Source organism: Loxodonta africana, chromosome 3 (genome assembly GCF_030014295.1).
Source record: "Loxodonta africana isolate mLoxAfr1 chromosome 3, mLoxAfr1.hap2, whole genome shotgun sequence".
Classification (NCBI taxonomy): Eukaryota; Metazoa; Chordata; class Mammalia; order Proboscidea; family Elephantidae; genus Loxodonta; species Loxodonta africana.
The window spans coordinates 54,992,085-55,014,270 of NC_087344.1; the positions used below are offsets into that span (position 1 = coordinate 54,992,085).

Genomic DNA, 22,186 nt, shown 5'->3' on the forward strand with positions numbered 1-22,186 from the left:
ACAGGGCAGAGACAATTGGGGGTTGGCAGGTCGGAAACAATAGATAGAGGAGAGGGCAGAGCTTCCAGTCCGGAAGGGCTGCCACCTGGCTCCAGTGGTAGTCCCCAGGGTGAGGCTGAGCCAGACAGAATGAAACATGAGCAGCCGAGGGACAAACCTGGAGCCTAGGGGACAGAGGACTTGACAAACCCCTGGTGTTGTGTTGTGGGAGGAAGAGAAGCCCAGGAGGGGGATTTCAGAGCTTGGGAACTCGGTGGCCCAACCGGGACCCTCCTTCATGTCATTCCTGAAAGCCACCCATGCACCGAGATGACATGCTTCAGTGATAGCTTCTCTGAACGTGGAGGGGGAAAAAATCGCCCAGGGTTTGGGGGCGGGGAAGGGGATGTGAGGGCTTCCTGTGTGACTTACCAGAAACAGCCTGAGTGTGGGAGGCAGCAGGGCGGCCCTTAAAACCAGGCAGCCTGGTACAGCTGCAGCCCCTTCTCCAGGCCTGAGGACAGAGAGACAGATACACAGGTGAGGAATGTCCACTTTGGGGGCAGCCTGGCCTGAAGCCGGGGGGAGCAGGGCACAGACAGAGGGCTGCCAGGGGACACCTCCCGCCCCCATTGTCTCCCTTGCCAATGAAGGGGAGCCCTCTGTGATGCCTTCTGTATTCTGTGCAGTGGGGCTTGGTGGTCTTTGTCCTCTCCCGCCAGAAGATGTGAGCCAGGGTCCTGAGTGCACAGGGACTGCATGTAGGCAGTGGCGGACCTGTCCCACTGGTGACCCGCCACTCCCAGACCTCCCGCCTCCACCAGGCTGTCTCCAGTCTCTCAATCTCTCATTTCTGTAACTGCTGCTCTGCTTAGAAATTACCTCGTGGTTGTATCCTTCTTCTCTGTGGTTGCTTGATAAAAATAGCAAACCCTACCTCCCTCTCCTGGCGCCTGCTTTGGGCTGGACTGATGGTCCATGTCCCCAGGGCCCCAGGGTGGCTCTTTCCATGCCTCTGCCACCCGCTTGGTGAAACTTCTCTTTCCCCTCTCAGATCTCTTTCTGTGGGCCCTGCACTGCCCCTTGTACCCACAGCACACCTCCCAGGGATACATCTTGGGACAGCGGAGTAGTTGGTCAAAGGAGTAAGATTCAGAGTCCCGGGCTGAGCCCTTGGGCAACTCACTTCAGCTTCCTGGGCCTCCATTCCTGACCGGTAAAATTCAGCAGCTGTCATTCGTTCAACAACCGTTAAAGGGGATGGACCCTGTGTAGGCAGAGTGGGCCTAATAGCGCCTACCTGCTTGGCAGGTGGCAAGGCCCAGTAAGTGATAATTGGTGCCTTCACCTTCGTTTTCCTCCTGTTGAAGCTCAGAGATGCGGCAGAGGAAGTTGGGTGCAGAAATGGTAGGGTCTAGAGCCATTTTCCTTGGCGGGGTAGAGCCCTCAGAGCAGAGGCTGTGGGTAGACTGAACCCTCAGGAATGTTCTTGGAACCCAGAGGAGGTGCTGGACAAGGGATGCAATGGAGGGGCCAACCCAGTAGCCAGGAGCCCTGGGGAGTCTGAGGCTCTGAGCTTGGAAGCCAGGCCTTGGGCAGTGCCAAGGCTTGGGGAAAGAGCACTGGCACAAGGGACCACTGAATTCAGGGACTCCGAGACCGCAGAGCACTAAAGGGGAAGTCCCAGCAGAGGGTGTGCCTGCAAAACAGCCATGAAGAAACAAGGACTTGGAAGGGAAGAAAAGCAAGCAGCCGCCGGGAAGGAATATCTGAGAGACCAAATTAGAATCAAGCCTGGCCTGAAACTCATGCAATTTCCTCTGACTTCTGGGTGTGATTTTTTGGTCTCTAGACCAGCAAAGGGTGTATTTGCTAAAGGCAGATGCTGAGGAGGGAAGCTGGGGATTCTATCCCAGGGGGTTGAGGATGGGAAGAAACATGCCTCCCTAGGCTCAAAGGACCACCACACTTCTCAGGAGGGAGGCTGCAGGTGCAGTGAGGGCATAGTGAGGGCACAGTGAAGGCACAGTCAGGTTATAGTGAGGGCACAGTGAGGACACGTGAGGGTATGCCAAGGGCAGAGTGAGGGTGTAGTGAGGACACAGTGAGGGCACAGTGAGGGCAAGTGACAGCAAGTGAGGGCACAGTGAGGGCACAGTGAGGATATAGTGAGGGCACAGCGAGGGCACAGTGAGGGATGCAGTGAGGACATAGTGAGGGTATAGTGAGGGCATGGTGAGGATATAGTGAGGGTACAGTGAGGCATGCAGTGAGGGTATAGTGAGGGCACAGTGAGGCCACAGTGAGGGCATAGTGAGGGCACAATGAGGGATGCAGTGAGGACACAGTGAAGGTATAGTGAAGCCACAGTGAGGGTATAGAGAGGACACAGTGAGGGCAGAATGAGGGGATAGTGAGGGCAAATGAGGGTATAGTGAGGACACAATGAGGGCACAGTGAGGGTATAGTGAGGGCACAGTAAGGGATGCAGTGAGGGCACAGTGAGGGTATAGTGAGGCCACAGTGAGGGCACAGTGAGAGTGCAGTGAGGGTATAGTGAGGGCACAGTGAGGGTATGGTGAGGACACAGTGAGGGCACAATGAGGGCATATTGAGGGCAAGTGAGGGTATACTGAGGACACAGTGAGGGTATAGTGAGGACACAGTGAGGGTATAGTGAGGACACAGTGAGGGATGCAGTGAGGGCACAGTGACAGTGTAGTGGAGGCACAGTGAGGGCATAGTGAGGGCACAGTGAGCACAAAGTGAGGGGCACGGTGAGGGCAAGGAGACAGCACAGTGAGCGCATAGTGAGGGCAGAGTTAGAACACAGTAAGGGCCCAGTGAGGGCACAGAGCATAGTGAAGGCACAGTGAGCGTACAGTGAGGGTACAGTGAGGGGCACAGTGAGGGCACAGGGCATGGTGAGGGTACAGTGAGGGGCACAGTGAGGGCACAGGCCATAGTGAGGGCACAGTGAGGGCACCGGCCATAGTGAGGGTGTAGTGAGGGCACAGTGAGGGACACTCTGAGGGGCAAAGTGAGGGCACAATGAGGATGCAGTGAGAACATAGTGAGGGCACAGTGAGGGCACAGTGGGAGTGCAATGAGGGTCAACAAAAAGGATAGAAACTCTGCATGAAATGGATTGACACAATAGCCCCAACAAGGGACTAAAACACGCCCCCGATCATGAGGATGACTCAGGATCGGGTAACCTTTTCTTCTGCTGCACATACAGTCACTACGTGTCAGAGCCAACTGGACTGCAACTAACAACAACAGACATGGAAACATGTGCTTCAGTTTTGCCCTCCCTCCCGTGCACTGGTTGCTGTCCCACGATTATTTTTTCTTTGCCAGGTTCTTGCATCCTTCACCAAGGACCATATCTAGCTTATGCCCACTCCTGCCCTTCCACTTGGGCCACCAAATCTCCGTTGAAGAATCTTGCTTATTCCTGTGGTTATTTTTTGCCATTTTCTCCCAGCGAGTCAGGTGGTTCCGGGCATTTGCAGTCGGGTGCACTCCTGGCAGGAAAGTTCTCTCTTGCCTTTTTGGGAACAAGATCCCCACAAATGCCTCCACAATACCCTCTGCCCCTAGGGGTCTCATTGCATCAGTTCCCTGAGGACTTTGCCCAGTCTTTTCGTGCCTGGGTTGGCCTGTTTCCTATCTAGCAGAACAGGTGGGGCCAGGTGCAGAGAGAGGGCTGGGGTCAGAAGGGGCCCTGGACTCATCACCTGGTAGACGTGTCACTGGCTTTTTTTTTTTTTTTCTTTCCCAGAACCCCAGAGATGAAGGCCCTCCTCGTGCTGGCTTGGTTCCTGACTTGTAGTAAGTGCTGGCCCTATGCCTCTGAACTTGTGACCTTCCACCCAGTAGAAGTAAAAAGGTAGTGGGAAGGAGGCCAGTCTTTGAGGTTGTAGAGATTTGAGCCTGAATCTCGACTCTGCACTTCTTAACTGTGTAGATGTCACCAAGAACCTTAACCTCTCTGAATCTCAGTTTCCTCATCTGTAACATGGGATAATAATACTGAACTGGTGGGGTTGGGGAAAATTCCAGGAGACAATGTATGCCGGGTGTTAGGGGTTGTGATCTGTGGAAGATTTGTGGTTTGCAAATGTGGGAGGCAGATTTTTTACTTTGATGCAGAATACAATCAAAATAAGGTTAAAAACAAACAAACAAAAAACCCAAGACCCTTATATACATAATCCAGTTCAGGATTCCTGGGCCATTCTCTGCTCAGGCTTATCCAGGCCCCTGACACACCACACTGCTACCACCTACCAGCTGGGAGGTAGTTGTACAGCATAGGCGGAGCCTGGTTTAAGGGCTCCCTGCAGCCCTGTAACTGTGAACATAACCCCTTGACAGGCCATGCTTTGCTGCCCTGCCACATCCCTGGAGCCTCCTTGGCCATGGAATGGTAGGGACCAGGAGGTACCAGTCCCAACCTGAATAAGACAAGGGTCTGCTTACACTACAGATTGCAAATGGTGCACACACACAGAGCAACCTTGCAAAGTGGCCAAGGCAGCGGCCTCAATCCCGCTGTGCAGAGAGGCAGCCAAGTGCGGGGACTTGGTGGGTAGACTCTGGAGCCCGACTGCCTAGGTGTGAATCTCAGCTCAGCCACTTACTCTCCAAGTGAACTCGAACAGCTGACTTGGCTTCTCTGTGCCTCAGTTGCCTCATCTGTAAAATGGGGGTGGTAGTAGTAGTAAGGAGCTTTGGTGGCTCAGCGGTTAAAGCGCTTGGCTACTAACTGAAAGGTCAGGAGTTGGAACCCCCCAGCTGCTCTGTGGAAGAAAGATGTGGCAGTCTGCTTTCATAAAGATTACAGCCTTGGAAGCCCTGTGGGGCAGTTCTACTCCGTTCTATACGGTCACTGTGAGTTGCAGTCAACTCAACAGAAGCAAGTTTTTTGGTTTTTTGGTTTAGTAGTAGTAGCAGTAGCAATAGTAGTAGTAGCAGCAGCAGTAGCACCTCCTTCCCAGGTTGACTTTAGGGATTAAGTGAGCTCAGACATGTGAAGACCTTAGAACGTGCTGGGCACAGAGAATTGTGTCAGTGAGCGTCTTAGTTATCTAGTGCTGCTATAACAGAAATACCACAAGTGGTTGACTTTAACGAAGAGAAGTTTATTCTCTCACAGTCCAGTAGGCTACAAGTCCAAATTCGGGATACCAGCTCCAGGGGAAAGCTTTCTCCCCCTGTCAGCTCTGGAGGAAGGTCCTTGTGATGCATCAGTCTTCCTTTGGTCTGGGAGCATCTCAGTGCAGGAACCTCAGGTCCAAAGGACATGCTCTGCTCCTGGCACTGCTCTCTTGGTGGTATGAGGTCCCCACTCTCTGCTTGCTTCCCTTTCCTTTTATCTCTTATAAGATAAAAAGTGGTACAGGCCCCACCCCAGGGAAACTCCCTTTACATTGGATCAGGGATGTGACCTTAGTAAGGGTGTTACAGTCTCACCCTAATCCTGTTTAACGTAAAATTACAATCACAAACTGAAGGACAACCACACAATACTGGAAATCATGGCTCAGCGAAATTGATACACACATTTTTGGGGGGACATAATTCAACCCATGACAGTAAGTGTTCGCTGTCATGGGTGAGAAAACAGAGGCTCAGGGGGCTGGTGTAAGAGACCCAAGTCAGGAATGGTTATTGTTAATATTATAGACATCATCATCCTCATCAGAACCAGATACTGAGCTGGACAGGTGGTGGGCTTGCCACTGCAATGGTCTGGGCAGGTGATAATGGCTTCTTGAGCTTGCTTAGCCTGTAAATCACTGTGAAACCCTGGACAAGGCACCTTTCTTCATCCAGCCTCAGTTTCCCAATGTGTAAAATGGGGAAGTTAGTTGCAATGATCTGTAAGGACCTCATCCTGATTGAAGTTTCTTAAAGAAAAAAGATCCTCAACTAGACCAATAAGCAACATCATGATAAATGGAGAAAAAAATGAAGTTCTCAAAGATTTCATTTTACTTGGATTCATAATCAAACCCTTGGAAGCGGCAGTCAAGCAATCATATGACAGGCCCCCAGATACCCTAACTCAGAACTGAAGCCAGTCCCGAAGTCCACCTTTCAGTCAAAGATTAGACAGGCCTATAAAACAAAACTCTATGGGGCAGTGCTACTTTGTCCTATAGGGTCACTATGAGTTGGAATCAACTCGACGGCAGTGGGTTTTTTTGGTTTGGTATAAAACAAACACTAGCATGTGTGAGGAACAAGCCTCTTAGTTCAATCATGTATAGGAGACCTAATGGGAAATACCTGCCCAAAAGCAAAGATGAGAAGGCAGGAAGGGACAGTAAACCTGGACAAATGGACACAGGGAACCCGGGGTGTAAAGGAAAAGGGGGAGTGCTGACACATTGTGGGGACTGTACCCAACGACACAAAACAGTTTGTATACAAATTTTTGAATGAAAAACTAATTTGCGTCGTAAACTTCCATCTGTTGTTGTTGTTGTTAAGTGCCATCAAGTTGGTTCTGACTCATAGTGACCTTACCTACAACAGAACAAGACACTACCGGATCCTGTGCCATCCTCACAATTGTTATGTTTGAGTCCCTTGTTGCAGCCACTGTGTCAATCCTTCTTGTTTAGGGTCTTTCACTTCTTTTCTGACCGTTTACTTTACCAAGCATGATGTCCTTCTCCAGGGACTGGTCTCTCCTGATAACATGTTCAAAGTAAGTGAGACGAAGTCTCACCATCTTGCTTCCAAGGAGTGCTCTGGCTGTATTTCTTCCAAGACAGACTTATTTGTTCTTCTGGCATTCAATTTTATTTTCAATATTCTTCACCAACACCATAATTCAAAGGCATCAATTCTTCTGTCTTCTTTATTAATTGCCCAGGTTTGCATGTATATGAGGCAATTGAAAATATCATGGCTTGGGTCAGGTGCACCATAGTCCTTAAAGGGACATCTTTGCTTTTTAACACTTTTAAGTGGTCTTTTGCAACAGATTTGCCCAATGAAATGCATTGTTTGATTTCTTGAGTCCTGCTTCCATGGGTGTAGATTGTGGATCCAAGTAAAATGAAATCCTTGATGACATCAGTCTTTTCTCTGTTTATCATGATATTGCTTATTGGTCCAGTTGTGACGATTTTTGTTTTCTTTATGTTGAGGTGTAATCCATACTGAAGACTGTGGTCTTTGATCTTCATTAGTAAGTGCATCAAGCCCTCTTTGCTTTCAGCAAGCAAGGTTATATCATCTGCATATTGCAGGTTGTTAATGAGTCTTCCACCAACTCTGATACCACATTCTTCTTCATATGGTCCACCTTCTCAGATTAGTTGCTCAGCATACAGGTTAAATAAGTATTGTGAAAGATACAACCCTGACACACATCTTTCTTGATTTTTGATCACGCAATATCCCCTCGTTCTGTTTGCATGACCACTGGCTGGTCTACGTACAGGTTCCACATGAGCATAATTAAGTGTTCTGGAATTACCATTCTTTGCAATTTTACTCATAATTTGTTATGACCACACAGTCGAATGCCTTTGCATAGTCAATAAAACACAGGTAAACATCTTTCTGGCATTCTCTGCTTTCAGGCAAGATTCATCTGACATGATGTTTTAACTTTCACCTAAAACACAATTAAAAAAAAAATGAAACGAAGTATTGGGCAAATCTGCTGCAAAAGACCTATTTCAAGTGTTAAAAAGCAGAGATATCACCTTGAGGACTGAGGTGAACCTGACCCAAGCCATGGTATTTTCAATTGCCTCATATGCATGTAAAAGCTGGACAATGAATAAGGAAGACTGACAAAGAACTGATGTCTTTGGATTATGGTGTTGGTGAAGAATATTGAATATTCCATGGACTGCCAGAAGAATGAACAAATCTGTCTTGGAAGAAGTACCCCAAGAATGCTCCCTAGAAGTGAGGATGGGAAGACTTTATCTCACGTACTTTGGACATGTTATGAGGAGGGACCAGACTCTGAAGAAGAATATCATGCTTGGTAAAGTAGAGGGACAGTGAAAAACAGGGAGACCCTCAACAAGATGGATTGACACCGTGGCTGCAACAATGGGCTTAAACACTGCAATGGTTGTGAGAATGGCACAAGACTGGGCAGTGTTTTGTTCTGTTGTACATACAGTCACTATGAGTCAGAACCAACTTGGTGGCACCTAACAACAACAGCATTCGAACCCAGGTCTGTCGTTTTCCATGTCAAAACTCTTAACTAATCCTCTGTGCTTTTCCCCCTTGCCTTTCTTGTTCTTTTCCCACTTAGGCCCCTCCAAGCCCCAGGGTGGAAGAACGGGCAGGAGCTTGCTGGGAAAGTGGGCCTGGAGCAGGGGTGCCTGGGTTTCATCTGGGGACATGGGCTGTCTTTCAGGTGTGCATACTGTGCCAGGCGGCTTGTTAGAGCTGAAGTCAATGATTGAGACGATAACTGGAAAGAATGCCCTGCTGAACTATGGTTTCTATGGCTGCTACTGTGGCTTGGGTGGCCAAGGGACCCCCAAAGATGGCACTGATTGGTGAGTTGATTTAATAATTACCCTTTATGCTCCAGGTTCTGTACTTATATTCTTTCATTTAATTTCATGTTAATTTTGCAAGAAGGGTATTAAAGCACCATTTTACACATGAGAAAACTTAGAATCTCAGAGAGGTTAACTGACTTGTTCAAGAACATGCATCAAGTAAGTCCCCCAAAATAATCCCCAAATCTCAGTGACTTAATATATCAGTTATGTATTGCTGCATAACAAAAGCACAGCAAAATGCAGTGGCTTAAAGCAACAGCAATCATTCATTTTGCTTACAACTCTGCCATTTAGACAGGACTTGGTAGGGTGGCTCATCTCTGCTCCATACGGCTTCAGCTTGGGCAGCTCAACTAGGGCTGGATGATCCACTTTCAAGATGGCTCCCTCACATGGCTGGCAAGCTCAGCAGAGGCTGTGGGTCAAGGGTCTCAGTTATTCTCACTTAGGCCTCTGGTAGGTTGCTTGACTTCCTGACAGCATGGTGACTCTTGGGTTCTAAGAGCGAGTGTACCAAGACCACAAGACAAAAGAGTAAGGCATTTTTATGATCTAGCTTCAGAAATTTCCTGGTGTCGCTTTTACTGTAATCTTCACTGAGGTGGTCACAAAGGCTTTAGGAGAGAGGGATCATAGATTCTACCTCTTGACTAGGGAGTGGCAAAGTTCTAGAAGACACACGGGGCGGAAGATATTGTTTTCAGAAAATAGGTTCAGTTGGCTTAGCAATTCTTTTTACGTATCGGAATGAAATAATTAACTAAATGGCAATCTATAATTAAGTAGATGGCTGATGGTGGGAGCCATATTTTTTACCGTTGGAGTGGGAGTGCACAGATAAGCCAGGGGAGGAAGCTAGAATGATCCATGTGATAATGGATTAGAGTTGGAGACATCAGTATGAATTCATGTTTAGCTTAATACAGATACAGATGGTTACACATAGAAATATTTATAGATACATGTATATATATAGGTTGGTGTAAACACATATTTTTTTGCCGTTAGGTGAGAGGGCCTGAAAGAAATGACAGCCCAGTATCAATAAGCACATCTAGTGCCCAGATCTGGTTTCTAATACCATTCTCCAGTAAAAAGAAGCAGGGCTCCTTGGAAAAATGGGCTGATATTAGGACTGATTTTAGGGAATCTACAAAGTGAGCATGGGACATCTTGAAATGCCAGAAAGAAAGGAAATGCTAAAGCAAAACAAAAAGAACTCAAAAAACTCATTAAAGCGGGTATGTCAAAGAAAGACCGGAACCACACTGAAAGAGTTCCCAAAGGCTAAAGCTGAGCATCAAAATAAAGTAGCATTATATTATAACCCCAAATATATAATAAATATCCATGAATTCATGCTTATATAAATAAGCAAAATCAAACCCATTGCTGTCAAATTGATTCTGATTCATGACGATCACATATGTTACAGAGTAGAACTGCTCCATAGGGCTTTATTGGCTGTAATCTTTATGGAAGGAGATCACCAGGGTTTTCTTCCACTGAGAGCCACTGAGTGGGTTTGAACCACCAACCTTTAGCTTATAAGCCAATGCCAAACTGCTTGCGCCACACAGGGACCTACTGATATAAATAAATGATTGAAAAAATTAATAAATAAGGGAGGAGAAACAAGTATCCCATGCAGAAGAATTCTAAATAATTCATGTACATACTTTTCCTCAAGGAGAGGGAGCGTGACTCCCCATTATTTAGGTGTGGACTGTACACAGTGACTTCCTTCCAAGAGTACAGTATGGGAAGGAGAAAAAAGAGTGGTAGAGAAACCTGACAAATGCTACCTCAGCCAGGCGATCAAGGTCAACATCAACAGTCATAAGTCATGTTGACAGCACCCTTGTATATGGCACTTTACCTCTGTGTTCTTCATCCCAATAACCCATTGCCCCAGTCTTATCTACTCATCTGTCAGTTTATCATACTGTGGTGGCTTGTATGCTGCTGTGATGCGGGAAGCTATGCCACCGGTATTTCAAATACAAGCAGAGTTGCCCATAGTGGCCAGGTTTCAGCAGAGCCTCCAGACTAAGACAGCCTAGGAAGAAGGACCTCACTATCTATTTCTGAAAAAAATCAGCCAGTGAAAACCTTATGGATAGCAGTGGAACATTGTCTGATATAGTGCCTGAAGATGAGCCTCTCAGGTTAGAAGGCTCTCAAAATACAACTGTGGGAAAGCTGCCTCCTCAAAGTAGAGTTGACCTAAATGATGTGGATGGAGTCAAGCTCTCAGGACCTTCATTTGCTGATGTGGCACAACTCAGAATGGAAGGAACAGCTGCAAACATCCATTCATAATCAGAAGGTAGAATGTAGAAAGTATGAATCTAGGAAAATATCCTAGACATTAGTGAGCTGAAATGGACTAGTATTGGCCATTTTGAATTGGACTATCATATGTTCTACTATGCTGGGAATGACAGCTTGAAGAGGAATGACGTCGCATTCATCTTCAAAAAGAGCATTTCAAGATCTATCCTGAAGTACAGTGCTGCCAGGGATAGGGTAATATCCATATGACTACAAGGAAGACCAGTTAATATGATTATTATTCAAATTTACACAGTAACCATTAATGTCAAAAATGAAGAAATTGAAGATTTTTACCAACTTCTGGAGTCTGAAATTGATCAAATATGCAATCAAGATGCATTGGTAATTACTGGTGATTGGAATGCAAAAGTTGGAAACAAAGAAGAAGGATCAGTGGTTGGAAAATATGGCCTGGGTGATAGAAACGACACAGGAGATTGCATGATAGAATTTTGCAAGACCAGTGACTTATTCATTGTAATTACCTTTTCTCAACAACATAAACAGCAACTGTCTATGTGGACCTCATGGGATGGAATACACAGGAAAAAAATTGACTATATCTGTGAAAAGAGATGATGGAGAAGCTCGATATTATTAGTCAGAACAAAGCCAGGGGCTTACCGTGGACAGTCATATGAGACAATTGCTCATATGCAAGTTCAAGTTAAAGCTGAAGAAAATTAAAACAAGTTCATGAAAGCCTAAGCACAGCCTTGAGTATGTTGTTGCTCTTGTTCGGTGCTGTCGAGTCAGTTCTCACTCATAGAGACCATATGTACAAAGAAGAAAACACTGCCCAGCCCTGCGCCACCCTCACAATCATTGTTATGCTGAGCCCATTGTTGCAGCCACTGTGTCAACCCACCTCCTTGAGGATCTCCCTCTTTTTTGTTGACCCTGTACTTTGTCAAGCATGATGTCCTTCTCCAGGGACTGATTTCTCCTGACAACATGTCCATCTTTGCTTCTAAGGAGCATTCTGGTTGTACTTCCAAGGCACATTTGCTCTTTCTTTTAGCAGCCCAGTGTATATTCAATACTCTTCACCAAAGCCACAATCCAAAGGCATCAGTTCTTCTTCTCTCTTCTTTATTTATTGTCCAGCTTTCGCGTGCATGTGGTGAAATTGAAAATACCACGGCTTGGGTCAGGTGCCCTTAGTCTTCAAGGTGACATCTTTGCTTTTCAACACTTTAAAGAGATCTTTTGCAGGAGATTTGCCCGAAGCAATGTGTCTTTTGATTTCACTCGACTGCTGCTTCCGTGGGTGTTGATTGTGGATTCAAGCAAAAGGAAATCCTTGACAACTTCAACCTTTTCTCCGTTTATCATGATGTTGCTCATTGGTCCAGGTGTGAGGATTTTTGTTTTCTTTATGTTGAGGTATAATCCATACTGCAGGCTGTGGTCTTTGATCTTCATCAGTAAGTGCTTCAAGTCCTGAAGCAAGGTTGTGTCAACTACATAACACAGGTTGTTAATGAGTCTGCCACCAATCCTGATGCCCCATTCTTCTTCATACAGTCCAGCTTCTCAGATTATTTGCTCAGTATACAGATGGAATAGGTATAGTGAAGGGATACAACCCTGATGCACACCTTTCCTGACTTTAAACTACGCAGTATTCCCTTGTTCTGTCTGAACAACTGCCTCTTGATCTATGTATAGGTTCCTCATGAGCACAATTAAGCATTCTGGAATTCCCATTCTTCACAAAGTTACCCATAATTTGTTACGATCCATACACTCAAATGCCTTTGCATAGTCAATAAAACACAGGTAAACATCTTTCTGGCATTCTCTGCTTTCAGCCAAGATCTATCTGACATCAGGAATGATATCCTGAGTTCCACATCCTCTTCTGAATCCGGCCTGTCCATATACTGCTGCAGGTGCTTTTGAATGATCTCCAGCAAAATTTTACTTGCATGTGATATTAATGATATAATTCAATAATTTCCACATTTGGTTAAATCACCTTTCTTGGGAATAGGTATAAATATGGATCTCTTCCAGTTGGTTGGCCAGGTAGCTGTCTTCCAAATTTCTTGCCATAGATGAGTGAGCACATCCAGTACTGCTTCTGTTTGTTGAAACATCTCTATCGATATTCCATCAATTCCTGCAGCCCTGTTTTTCGCCAATGCCTTCAGTGCAGCTTGGACTTCTTCCTTCAGTACCATCAGTTCCTGATCATATGCTACCTCTTGAAATGGCTGAACATCAACCAATTCTTTTTGGTCTAATGACTCTGTGTATTCCTTCCATCTCCCTTTGATGCTTCCTGCATCGTTTGATATTTCCCCCATAGAATCTTTCACTATTGCAACACAAGGCTTGAATTTTTTCTTCAGCTCCCTCAGCCTGAGAAATACCAAGCCTGTTCTTCCCTTTTGGTTTTCCATCTCCAGCTCTTTGCACATGTCATAATACTTTACTTTGTCTTCTTGAGCTGCCGTTAGAAATCTTCAGTTCTTTTACTTCATCATTTCTTCCTTTTGCTTTAGCTACTCGACGTTCAAGAGCAAGTTTCAGAATCTTTTCTGACATCCATTTTGTTTTTTTTTCTTTCCTGTCTTTTTAATGACCTCTTGCTTTCTTCATGTATGATATCCTTGATGTCATTCTACAATTCGTCCTGTCTTCAGTCATTAGTGTCCACCTGTCAAATCTATTCTTGAGATGGTCTTTAAATACAGGTGGAGTACACTCAAGGTCATATTTTGGCTCTCGTGGACTTGTCCTGATTTTCTAGTTTCAACTTGAACTTGTATATGAGCAATTAATGGCCTGTTCTGCATTCGGCCCCTGGCCTTGTTCTGACTGCTAGTATTGAGCTTTTCCATTGTCTCTTTCCATAGGTGTAGTTGATTTGATTCCTGCATATTCCGTCTGGTGAGGTCCATGTGTATAGTCTCCGTTTATGTTGATGAAAAAAGGTATTTGCAATGGAAAAGTCATTGGTCTTGTAAAATTCTGTCATGGGATCTCCAGCATCATTTCTATCAGCAAGGCCGTATTTTCCAGCTACTGATCCTTCTTCTTTGTTTCCAACTTTCACATTCCAATCTCCAGTAATGACCAATGCATCCTGATTGCATGTTCAGTCAATTTCAGACTGCAGAAGTTGGTAAAAATCTTCAATTTCTTCGTCTTTGGCCTTAGTGGTTGGTGCGTAAATTTGAATAATAGTCGTATTAACTGGGCTTCCTTGTAGGCGTATAGGTATTATCCTATCACTGATAGCGTTGTACTTCAGGATAGATTTTGAAATGTTCTTTTTGTCAATGAATGCAACATCATTTCTCTTCAAGCTGTCAATCCCGGTATAGTAGGCCATATGATTATGCAATTCAAAATGGCCAATACCAGTCCATTTCAGCTCACTAATGCCTAGGATATCGATGTTTATGCATTCCATTTCATTTTTGATGATTTCCAATTTTCCTAGATTCATACTTTGTACATTCTGTGCTCTAATTATTAATGGATGTTTGTAGCTGTTTCTTCTCATTTTGAGTCTTGACACATAAGCAAATGAAGGTTCCGAAAGCTTGACTCCATTCATGTCTTTAAGGTCAACTCTACTTTGAGGAGGTGGCTCTTCCCCAGTTGTCTTTTGAGTGCCTTCCAACCTGGGGGGCTCATCTTCCTGCACTATATCAGACAATGTTTTGTTATTATTCATAAGGTTTTCACTGGCTAATTCTTTTCAGAAGTAGACTGCCGGGTCCTTCTTCCTAGCCTGTCTTAGTCTGGAAGCTCAGCTGAAACTTGTCCACCATGGGTGACCCTGCTGGTGGCATAGCTTCCAGCATCACAGCAGCATGCAAGCCCCATAGTACGACAAACTGACAGACACATTAACCTTGAGTATATCCCACCTGAATTTAGAGACCATCTCAAGAATGGATTTGACACATTGAACACTAATGATGGAAGACCAGATGAGTCGTGGAATGATATCAAGGACATCATATGTGGAGAAAATCAACAGGTCATTAAAAACACAGGAAAGAAATAAAAAGCCAAAACAGATGTCAGAAGAGACTCTGAAACTTGCTCTTGAATGTAGAGTAGCTAAAGCAAAAGGAAGAAATGATGAAGTAAAAGAGCTGAATAGAAGATTTCAAAGGGTGGCTCAAGAAGACAAAGCATTGTAATGAAATGTGCAAATACGTGGAGTTAGAAAACCAAAAGGAAAGAACACACTGGGCATTTCTCAAGCCAAAAGGACTGAAGAAAAAAAATTCAAGCCTCAAGTTGCAATATTGAAGGATTCTATGGGCAAAATGTTGAATGACCCAGGAAGCATCAAAAGAAGATGAAAGGAATATACAGAGTCACTGTACCAGAAAAACTGGTTGATGTTCAACCATTTTAGGAGGTAGCATATGATCAAGAACCCATGAGATTGAAGAAGCTCAAGCTGCACCGAAGGCACAAGGCTCCAAGAGTTGACGGAATGCAAATTAAGATGTTTCAACAAATAGGTGCAAGCTGGAAGCACTCACTAGTCTATGACAACAAACTTGGAAGACAGCTGCCTGGCCAACTGACTGAAAGAGATCCGTATTTGCGCCATTCCAAAGAAAAATGATTCAAGGGAATGTGGAAATTATTGAACAATATCATATGCAAGTAAAATTATGCTGAAGATAATTAAAAAACAGTTGCAGAAGCGCATTGACAGGGAACTCTAAGAAATTCAAGCTGGGCTCAGAAGAGGATGTGAAACCAGGGATATCATTGCTGATGTCAGATGGATCTTGGAAAGCAGAGAATACCAGAAGGATGTTTATCTGTGCTTTACTGACTATGCAAAGGCATTTGACTGTGTGGATCATAACAAATTATGAATAACATTGTGAAGAATGGGTATTCCCACCCATTGCTGTCAAGTCGATCCTGACCCATAGCTACCATATAGGACAGAATGGAACTGTCCTATAGGGTTTCCAAGGCTGTAAATCTTTACAGAAGTAGACTGCGATGTCTTTCTCCCATGGAGAGGCTGTGTGGGTTTGAACAGCCCACCTTTCAGTTAGCAGCCGAGCACTTAACCATTGAGCCATCAGGGCTCCTGTGGGTATTCCAGAACACTTAATTCTACTCATGAGGAACCTGTACACAGACCAAGAGGCAGTCATTTCAACAGAACGATGGATTACTGCATGGTTTAAAATCAGGAAAGATGTGCAGCAGGGTTGCATCATTTCACCATACTTATTTAATCTATGTGTTGGGCAAATAATCTGAAAAGCTGGACTGTATAAAGAAGAACTCGGCATCAGGATAGGAGGAAGACTCATTAACAAGCTGTGATATGCAGATGACACAACCTTGCTTGCTGAATGTGAAGAGGACTTGAAGCACTGATGAAATCAAAGACCACAGCCTTTAGTATGGATTACACCTCAACTTAAAGAAAACAAAAATCCTCTCAACTGGATCAATAAGCAACATCATGATAAAATGAGAAAAGATTGAAGTTTTCAAGGATTTCATTTTACTTGGAAATCAATGCCCATGGAAGCAGCAGTCAGAAAATCAAATGATGTATTGCATTGGGCAAATCTGCAGCAAAAGACTTTTTTCAAGTGTTGAAAAGCAAAGATGTCACTTTGAGGACTAAGTTGTACCTGACCCAAGCCATGGTGTTTTCAATTGCTTCATATGCATGTGAAAGCTGGATGATGAATAAGGAAGACTGAAGAAGAACTGACACCTTTGAAATATGGTGTTGGTGAAGAATATTGAATATACCACAGACTGCCAGAAAAACGAACAAATCTGTCTTTGAAGAAGTACAGATGGAATGCTCTTTAGAAGGGAGGATGGCAAAGCTTGGGACATGTTATCGGGAAGGACCAGTCCATGGAGAAAAACATCATGCTTGGTAAAGAAGAAGGTCAGAGAAAAAGAGGGAGACCCTCGAAGTGATGGACTGACACAGTGGCTGCAACAATGGGCTCAAACATAGCAAAGATTGTGAGGATGGTGCAGGACCAGGCAGTATTTCATTTTATTGTTTATGATTCGGACCTGACCGGATGGCACATGATATCAACCAGTCTTATCATGAGGAAAAAAATCAGACAAATTCCAGTATTGGGGCAGTCTACAAAAGACCTGACCAATATTCTTCAAAACTGTCAAGGCCATCAAATACAAAGAAAGCCTGAGAAACCGCCACAGCCAAGAGAAGTTTAAAGAGACAAGACAACTAAATATAATCTGGTATCCTGGATGGGTTCCTGGAAAAGAAAAAGGACATTAGGGAAAAAATAAGGAAATCTAAATAAATATGGATTTCAGTTAATAATCACACATCAATATTGGTTCATTGATTGTAATAAATATATCATACTCATGTAAGATGTTAATAATAGAAGGAATTGGGTGCTGGTTATACAGGAACTCTTCTTGATTTTTCTGTAAATAAAAATTTAATTAAAAGAAAGAAAATCCAATCTACCACACCTAATACAATAGAAGTTTATTTTTTGCTCCCATAACAGTTTAAAGTGAATCGCACGGTGATTCAGAGATGCAGACTCCTTCCATCTTGTGGCTCTGTCATTCCCTGTGACCTCAGAGCCCTCTGATGGATCAGCTTCACCTAGATGAAAGATGAAAAAACAGAGAATAGTGGCTAATGCGGGAGGTTTTTACAGGCAGACCTGAAAATGGCAGACATCACTTTTTCGCACTTTTCATTGGCCAGAACCTAGTCCCATGGCCATAACTATCTGCAAGGGAGACTGGGAAGTGTAGTCTAGCTATGAGCCCAGGAGGAAAAGTTGGGTTGGAGAACTACAGCCATACTGGAAACGCAGGAAAGCACTCAGCCATATCGTTAGATTGTTTCTCAGCAGAGGTGACCTTCGCTGAAGTGACGTGGTTGAACTTTTGCTCCTGTTAGGGACAAGGGGGTCAAGAGGGTGCCCCTGCCACTCAGGACCTAAGTCTTTTGCATCAACAGGTGCTGTTGGGTGCATGACCACTGCTACGGGCTTCTGGAGGAGAAAGGCTGCAACATCGTTACCCAGTCATACAAGTACAAAGTCACATGGGGCTCGGTCACCTGTGGTAAGGCTGGGCTTTCCATTCAGTCCTTACAAAGAGCCTGATCTCGCCTGGCTCTCAGTTCAACTGCCCCTGGAGGTCAGCCAGCCTATATCTTGGAGGGGGGGCAGGGCTGGAGGGTAGGGGAGCAGGGTTATTATAGCTGAATCAGACCTCCAGGGAAAGGACATGGGAACCATTTTAGACTGAACATTTACTTAGTGTCAGGCACCTCGCATCCTTCATTTTACTTAATCCCCCCAAATATGCTATGGAGGAGGCTTAGCCTCCCTGTTTCACAGAGGAGGAAACTAAAGCTCAGAGGCTTGCCAGTACACACAGATAGAGTTGGGATTCAAGCACAAGCCCATCTGAGTTCAAAGCTAAGTCTGGGGATGGTACCTCCTCTTTGAGAATTGGAGTTCCTCCAGAGCAGGGGCTGTCTCCACCATCAGACTGGGAGCTCCCAAGAACAGGGAATGTGTGTCCTCCATCAGGCTGAGAACTCCCTGAGGACTAAAGCCTCACCTGGGCAGCAGCTGTGCCTCTTCCATCAGGTTATGCATTTCCCTGGTTCACTCCCCTGAGACTGAGAACTTCCTCGGAGCCGGAAGCAGACTGGGGAGTTTGCTCAGATGAGAAGCAGGTGCTCCAACTGAAGGCAGCCTGGGAGTCAGTATCGGTAGAGTACATCCCTCCCTTCCTCACTCTGCATTTGGTGTCCTGTTTGCAGAGCTCGGGCCCTTCTGCCAGGTGCATCTCTGTGCCTGTGACCGGAAGCTTGTCTACTGCCTCCGGAGAAAACTAAGGAGCTACGACTCCAGCTACCAATACTTTCCCCGGGTCTTCTGCTCCTAGCAGCCCTCAGTGAGCTGCTCCTGGGCCAGCACCTTTGCTCCTTTCTCCTACAAGACAGAGTTCACTGATTCTGCTGTTCCACAGAGAGGCTCCTAGATCTTGGGCCTCACTCTTTCTCCATGGTCCACTGTGCTTGGAGGAGCCCTAGAGATACAATTCACCCTCCAGAGAGTCCCATGAGAGTGATTCTGGTCCTAGGATTTGGCAAGGCCAGAGCCCCTGGGCCTCTACCTCTAGGGCAGCCCCTCTGGAACTGAGAACTGCCCCCTGAACTCCAAGCCAGCTCTGTCTCCCATCTTCTTGCACAGCAGTGCCCTTTGTCCAGGAGAAAGACCACCCTTGGATGCATTTACTTTCCAGCTTCTGCAACCAGATTATCACCAGCGCCCCCGGAGGACGTTTACTCAAGTAGAAGTAAAATTGACTCCCTAAATCTGCCATGCAGATATTAAATAAAATTCATTCTCAAGGCTAATAAAAACCACTTTCTTCTGCCATGTGAGCTTGTCTGTGCCTCTTCCTCCTCCATCAGTACACTGAATTCGAAGTTAGCTGCGCTCTCTCCGAAAGAGAAGGCGTAGATTAGTAAATAGAAGGCTTTCCTTCTCTTGGGCTCATCTCTTTAAACCTTGAGGGGTAGTCCTCTCAAGACCGGCACTGGGGCTCATTCTTCCTCATGACTACGGGGGCATGGTGATTGGCGATTATGCCAGCGTAGGCTTCCAGGCTAGAAGGGCCACATTCAAATCCCAGCCCTGGCTTCCTGTAGCTGTGCGGTGTCTTGTTCTGTTACCAAACCCCTCTGAGCTTCGGTTTCTTTGAACATAAAATGAGAATCCTGAAGCCTTCCTTGAGACTTATAGGTGCCACTGAAGTTCTGGAAATTTCCTAGAGCAGGGATTTTTTTTTTTTTTTTTTAATGAGGATTCAGCTATGGGGTTTATTTTACCAAGGAAGAACGTTAAAAATTCCAACTCAAAGGGTGTTCTAAAACCAAGGCTGCTGAAAGAAAGGACATATTCTAAAACAAAGAAGAGCTCTATCCAAGAAAGGACCTTTGGCTTCCTTAGACTCACATACCCCCAAAATAACAACATGATAAATGGGATCTATTTTTAGAAACCTCCAATGTTGAAATTCCGAAATAAAATGTACTTTTAGGAGATAACACTCCTAAAATGCACTGGTTTTTTAAGAAAAGTTTGACATAGACTTGGTGTCTCTATTTGACAATGCAACACAGACTGGGGCTCTACTGCTCAATTTGCTCACGAAACTTTTTTAATCAAAGCCATTTCCCAAATCTAATTTTAATTGGGCATGTGGAAGAAATTGGAAGCCTTGCTCTTAAGGCTATTTCTCTTCATTTTTGATATTGTGGGTGATCCAGAAGAGACCCCCACCCCAGGCTTCTCCCTCCTTTGTGTTCAAGCTCCGGTGGCAGGCAGGGTGGTGTCTTGGTGGTAAGTTCTAGGGGACAGGAGTATGGGGCAGGCCCTTCGTACTGCGGCAGCCCAGCTCAGAACTGCGGTATCCAAACCGATGCAGACAGGCATTTATGGGTGAGGGTTGTTGCTACGTTATGAAAGCAACAACACAGGCTGCCATGAGTTTGAGTGTAGAAACAACTGAAACCTGAATGCTGGAAGGGATCATGGAGAACTTTCATTTAGCTATTAGTAGAATGAGGCCAAGAGAGTTTAGGAGGTTTTCCCAAAGTCACACAGCATGCCAGAAGCAGAAGCAGAATTAGACCTCGTGTCCTGGCTTCAAACCATAGGCTCCCACCACTCTCCCACGATGTCTTCAGCACCAGCCCACTAAGGGAGAAAAGGAACCCAGAGGAGTTCAGGAACTCACCTGCACTGGGGGTTCTCAGGAAGACTCCCTGGATTCCAGCTGAGGGCCAGCTCTCTCCTCTCTGCTCTAATGCTACTTCAGATGTTAGTCCCTGGATGGTCAGTCTGGCTGGGGTTTGGTCTCCATCCTCAGTGGAAGGGACCTCACTGCCAGCCTCCAGGTATTGCCTAGACCCACCCTCATTGACATAAAGAACACTGAGGGTGTGATGAATACCAAGTGAGTGCTGAAACATGGGAATTGGTTAGCACGAGGACTGGCAGGGAGGTCATTGCTTTCAGAGTGCATGGCTCTCCCCTTCCAAGAGAAATACTGAAATGTACAAACCAGGATTTTATATAAAAGTAGGCAGATAATACAAATACATGGACAGGTTGTCTCAGAAATACATGTCCTTTACTGATGTCTGAACTGGGCTTCAGACACAAATGAAATCCCTCAAGCATATGTAACATGGCCTGTATGATCATATGTATATTTGGGTGGCAGGGATAGATTACCCAATAAGCAAAGTGTGGTGTGATTGATTACTGATTGATTATTTTTGTGTGGCCTTTCTAGCCATGGTCTTGTAATTCCTACTCAGGTGACTGGGCAGGACTGTGTGATAGGGTAATACAAGGGGATTGGTCAGTTTTGCCTTTAAAAAGGGAGCCAATTCTAGAGCAGAGAGAAGGAGCCCACCACCACCAAGGAAGGAGAGACCAGGGGGAGACACCCAGCAGCAGAGACGCAGCAGCAGAAAATGGCAGGGTGGGCTCCCTGGCCCACAGAGAGAGAAAGCTGAGTGCCTTTGGGAGAGACTGAGGGTTGAGGAGAGACTTGCCTGTAAGCACAGCTGGGGAGAGGCTATCCTGACGAAAGAACTGTATCCTGAGTGTTCCTGAGCCCGAATTGTTTTAACTGTTACTTCCCTAATAAACCCCATAATCGTGAATGTGGTCTGTGAGTTCTGTATGGCCATTGCAATGAATAATTGAACCCAGAAGAGAAGTAGAGAGTGCTATGGGAAGGACAGTTGGTGTCAGAATTAGTAAGGATGGCAGGAAAAGAAGGCTTGTCTAACCTCCACCTCATGGGAGTCACCCTTGCCCTGTTGATCTTGGTTCTCCTCCCACCTTGTGAAGTTTAGATGAGGTCAGACAGCGCCCCCAAGCCATTTTTATACAAGGTATGCACGGACTTAATTGTGCTTAAAAAAAAAAAAATTTTTTTTTTACTTACTACAAATTGTGGAAACACTGATGGCATAGTGGTTAAGAGCTACAGCTGCTAACCAAAAAGTCAGCAGTTCAAATCCACCAGGCACTGCTTAGAAACCATATCAAACAGTTCTATTCTGTCCTATAGGGTTGCTATGGGTCACTATGAGTCGGAATCAACTCAATGGCAATGAGCTTGGTTTTTGTGTTTTTTTTTTTACTACAAATTAGTAAGTAAGCACAATTAAGTCCATGCGTACCTTGCTTACTGTAAGCCAGTGCATACCATGGTTACTGGTTACTCTTCACCTGGGGTTA

General features: G+C 45.2%; 1 protein-coding gene across 1 annotated transcript; it reads left to right on the top strand.

The window, feature by feature from the left end:
• Positions 1–216: 216 nt before the first annotated feature.
• Positions 217–19,455, top strand: PLA2G5 (phospholipase A2 group V). Its single transcript, XM_064281405.1, has 5 exons — positions 217–519; positions 3,767–3,816; positions 8,387–8,531; positions 17,866–17,972; positions 18,682–19,455. Exons 2-5 carry the CDS (start codon positions 3,777–3,779, stop codon positions 18,804–18,806), a joined length of 417 nt encoding a protein of 138 aa, XP_064137475.1. The 5' UTR covers positions 217–519; positions 3,767–3,776; the 3' UTR covers positions 18,807–19,455.
• Positions 19,456–22,186: the final 2,731 nt, after the last annotated feature.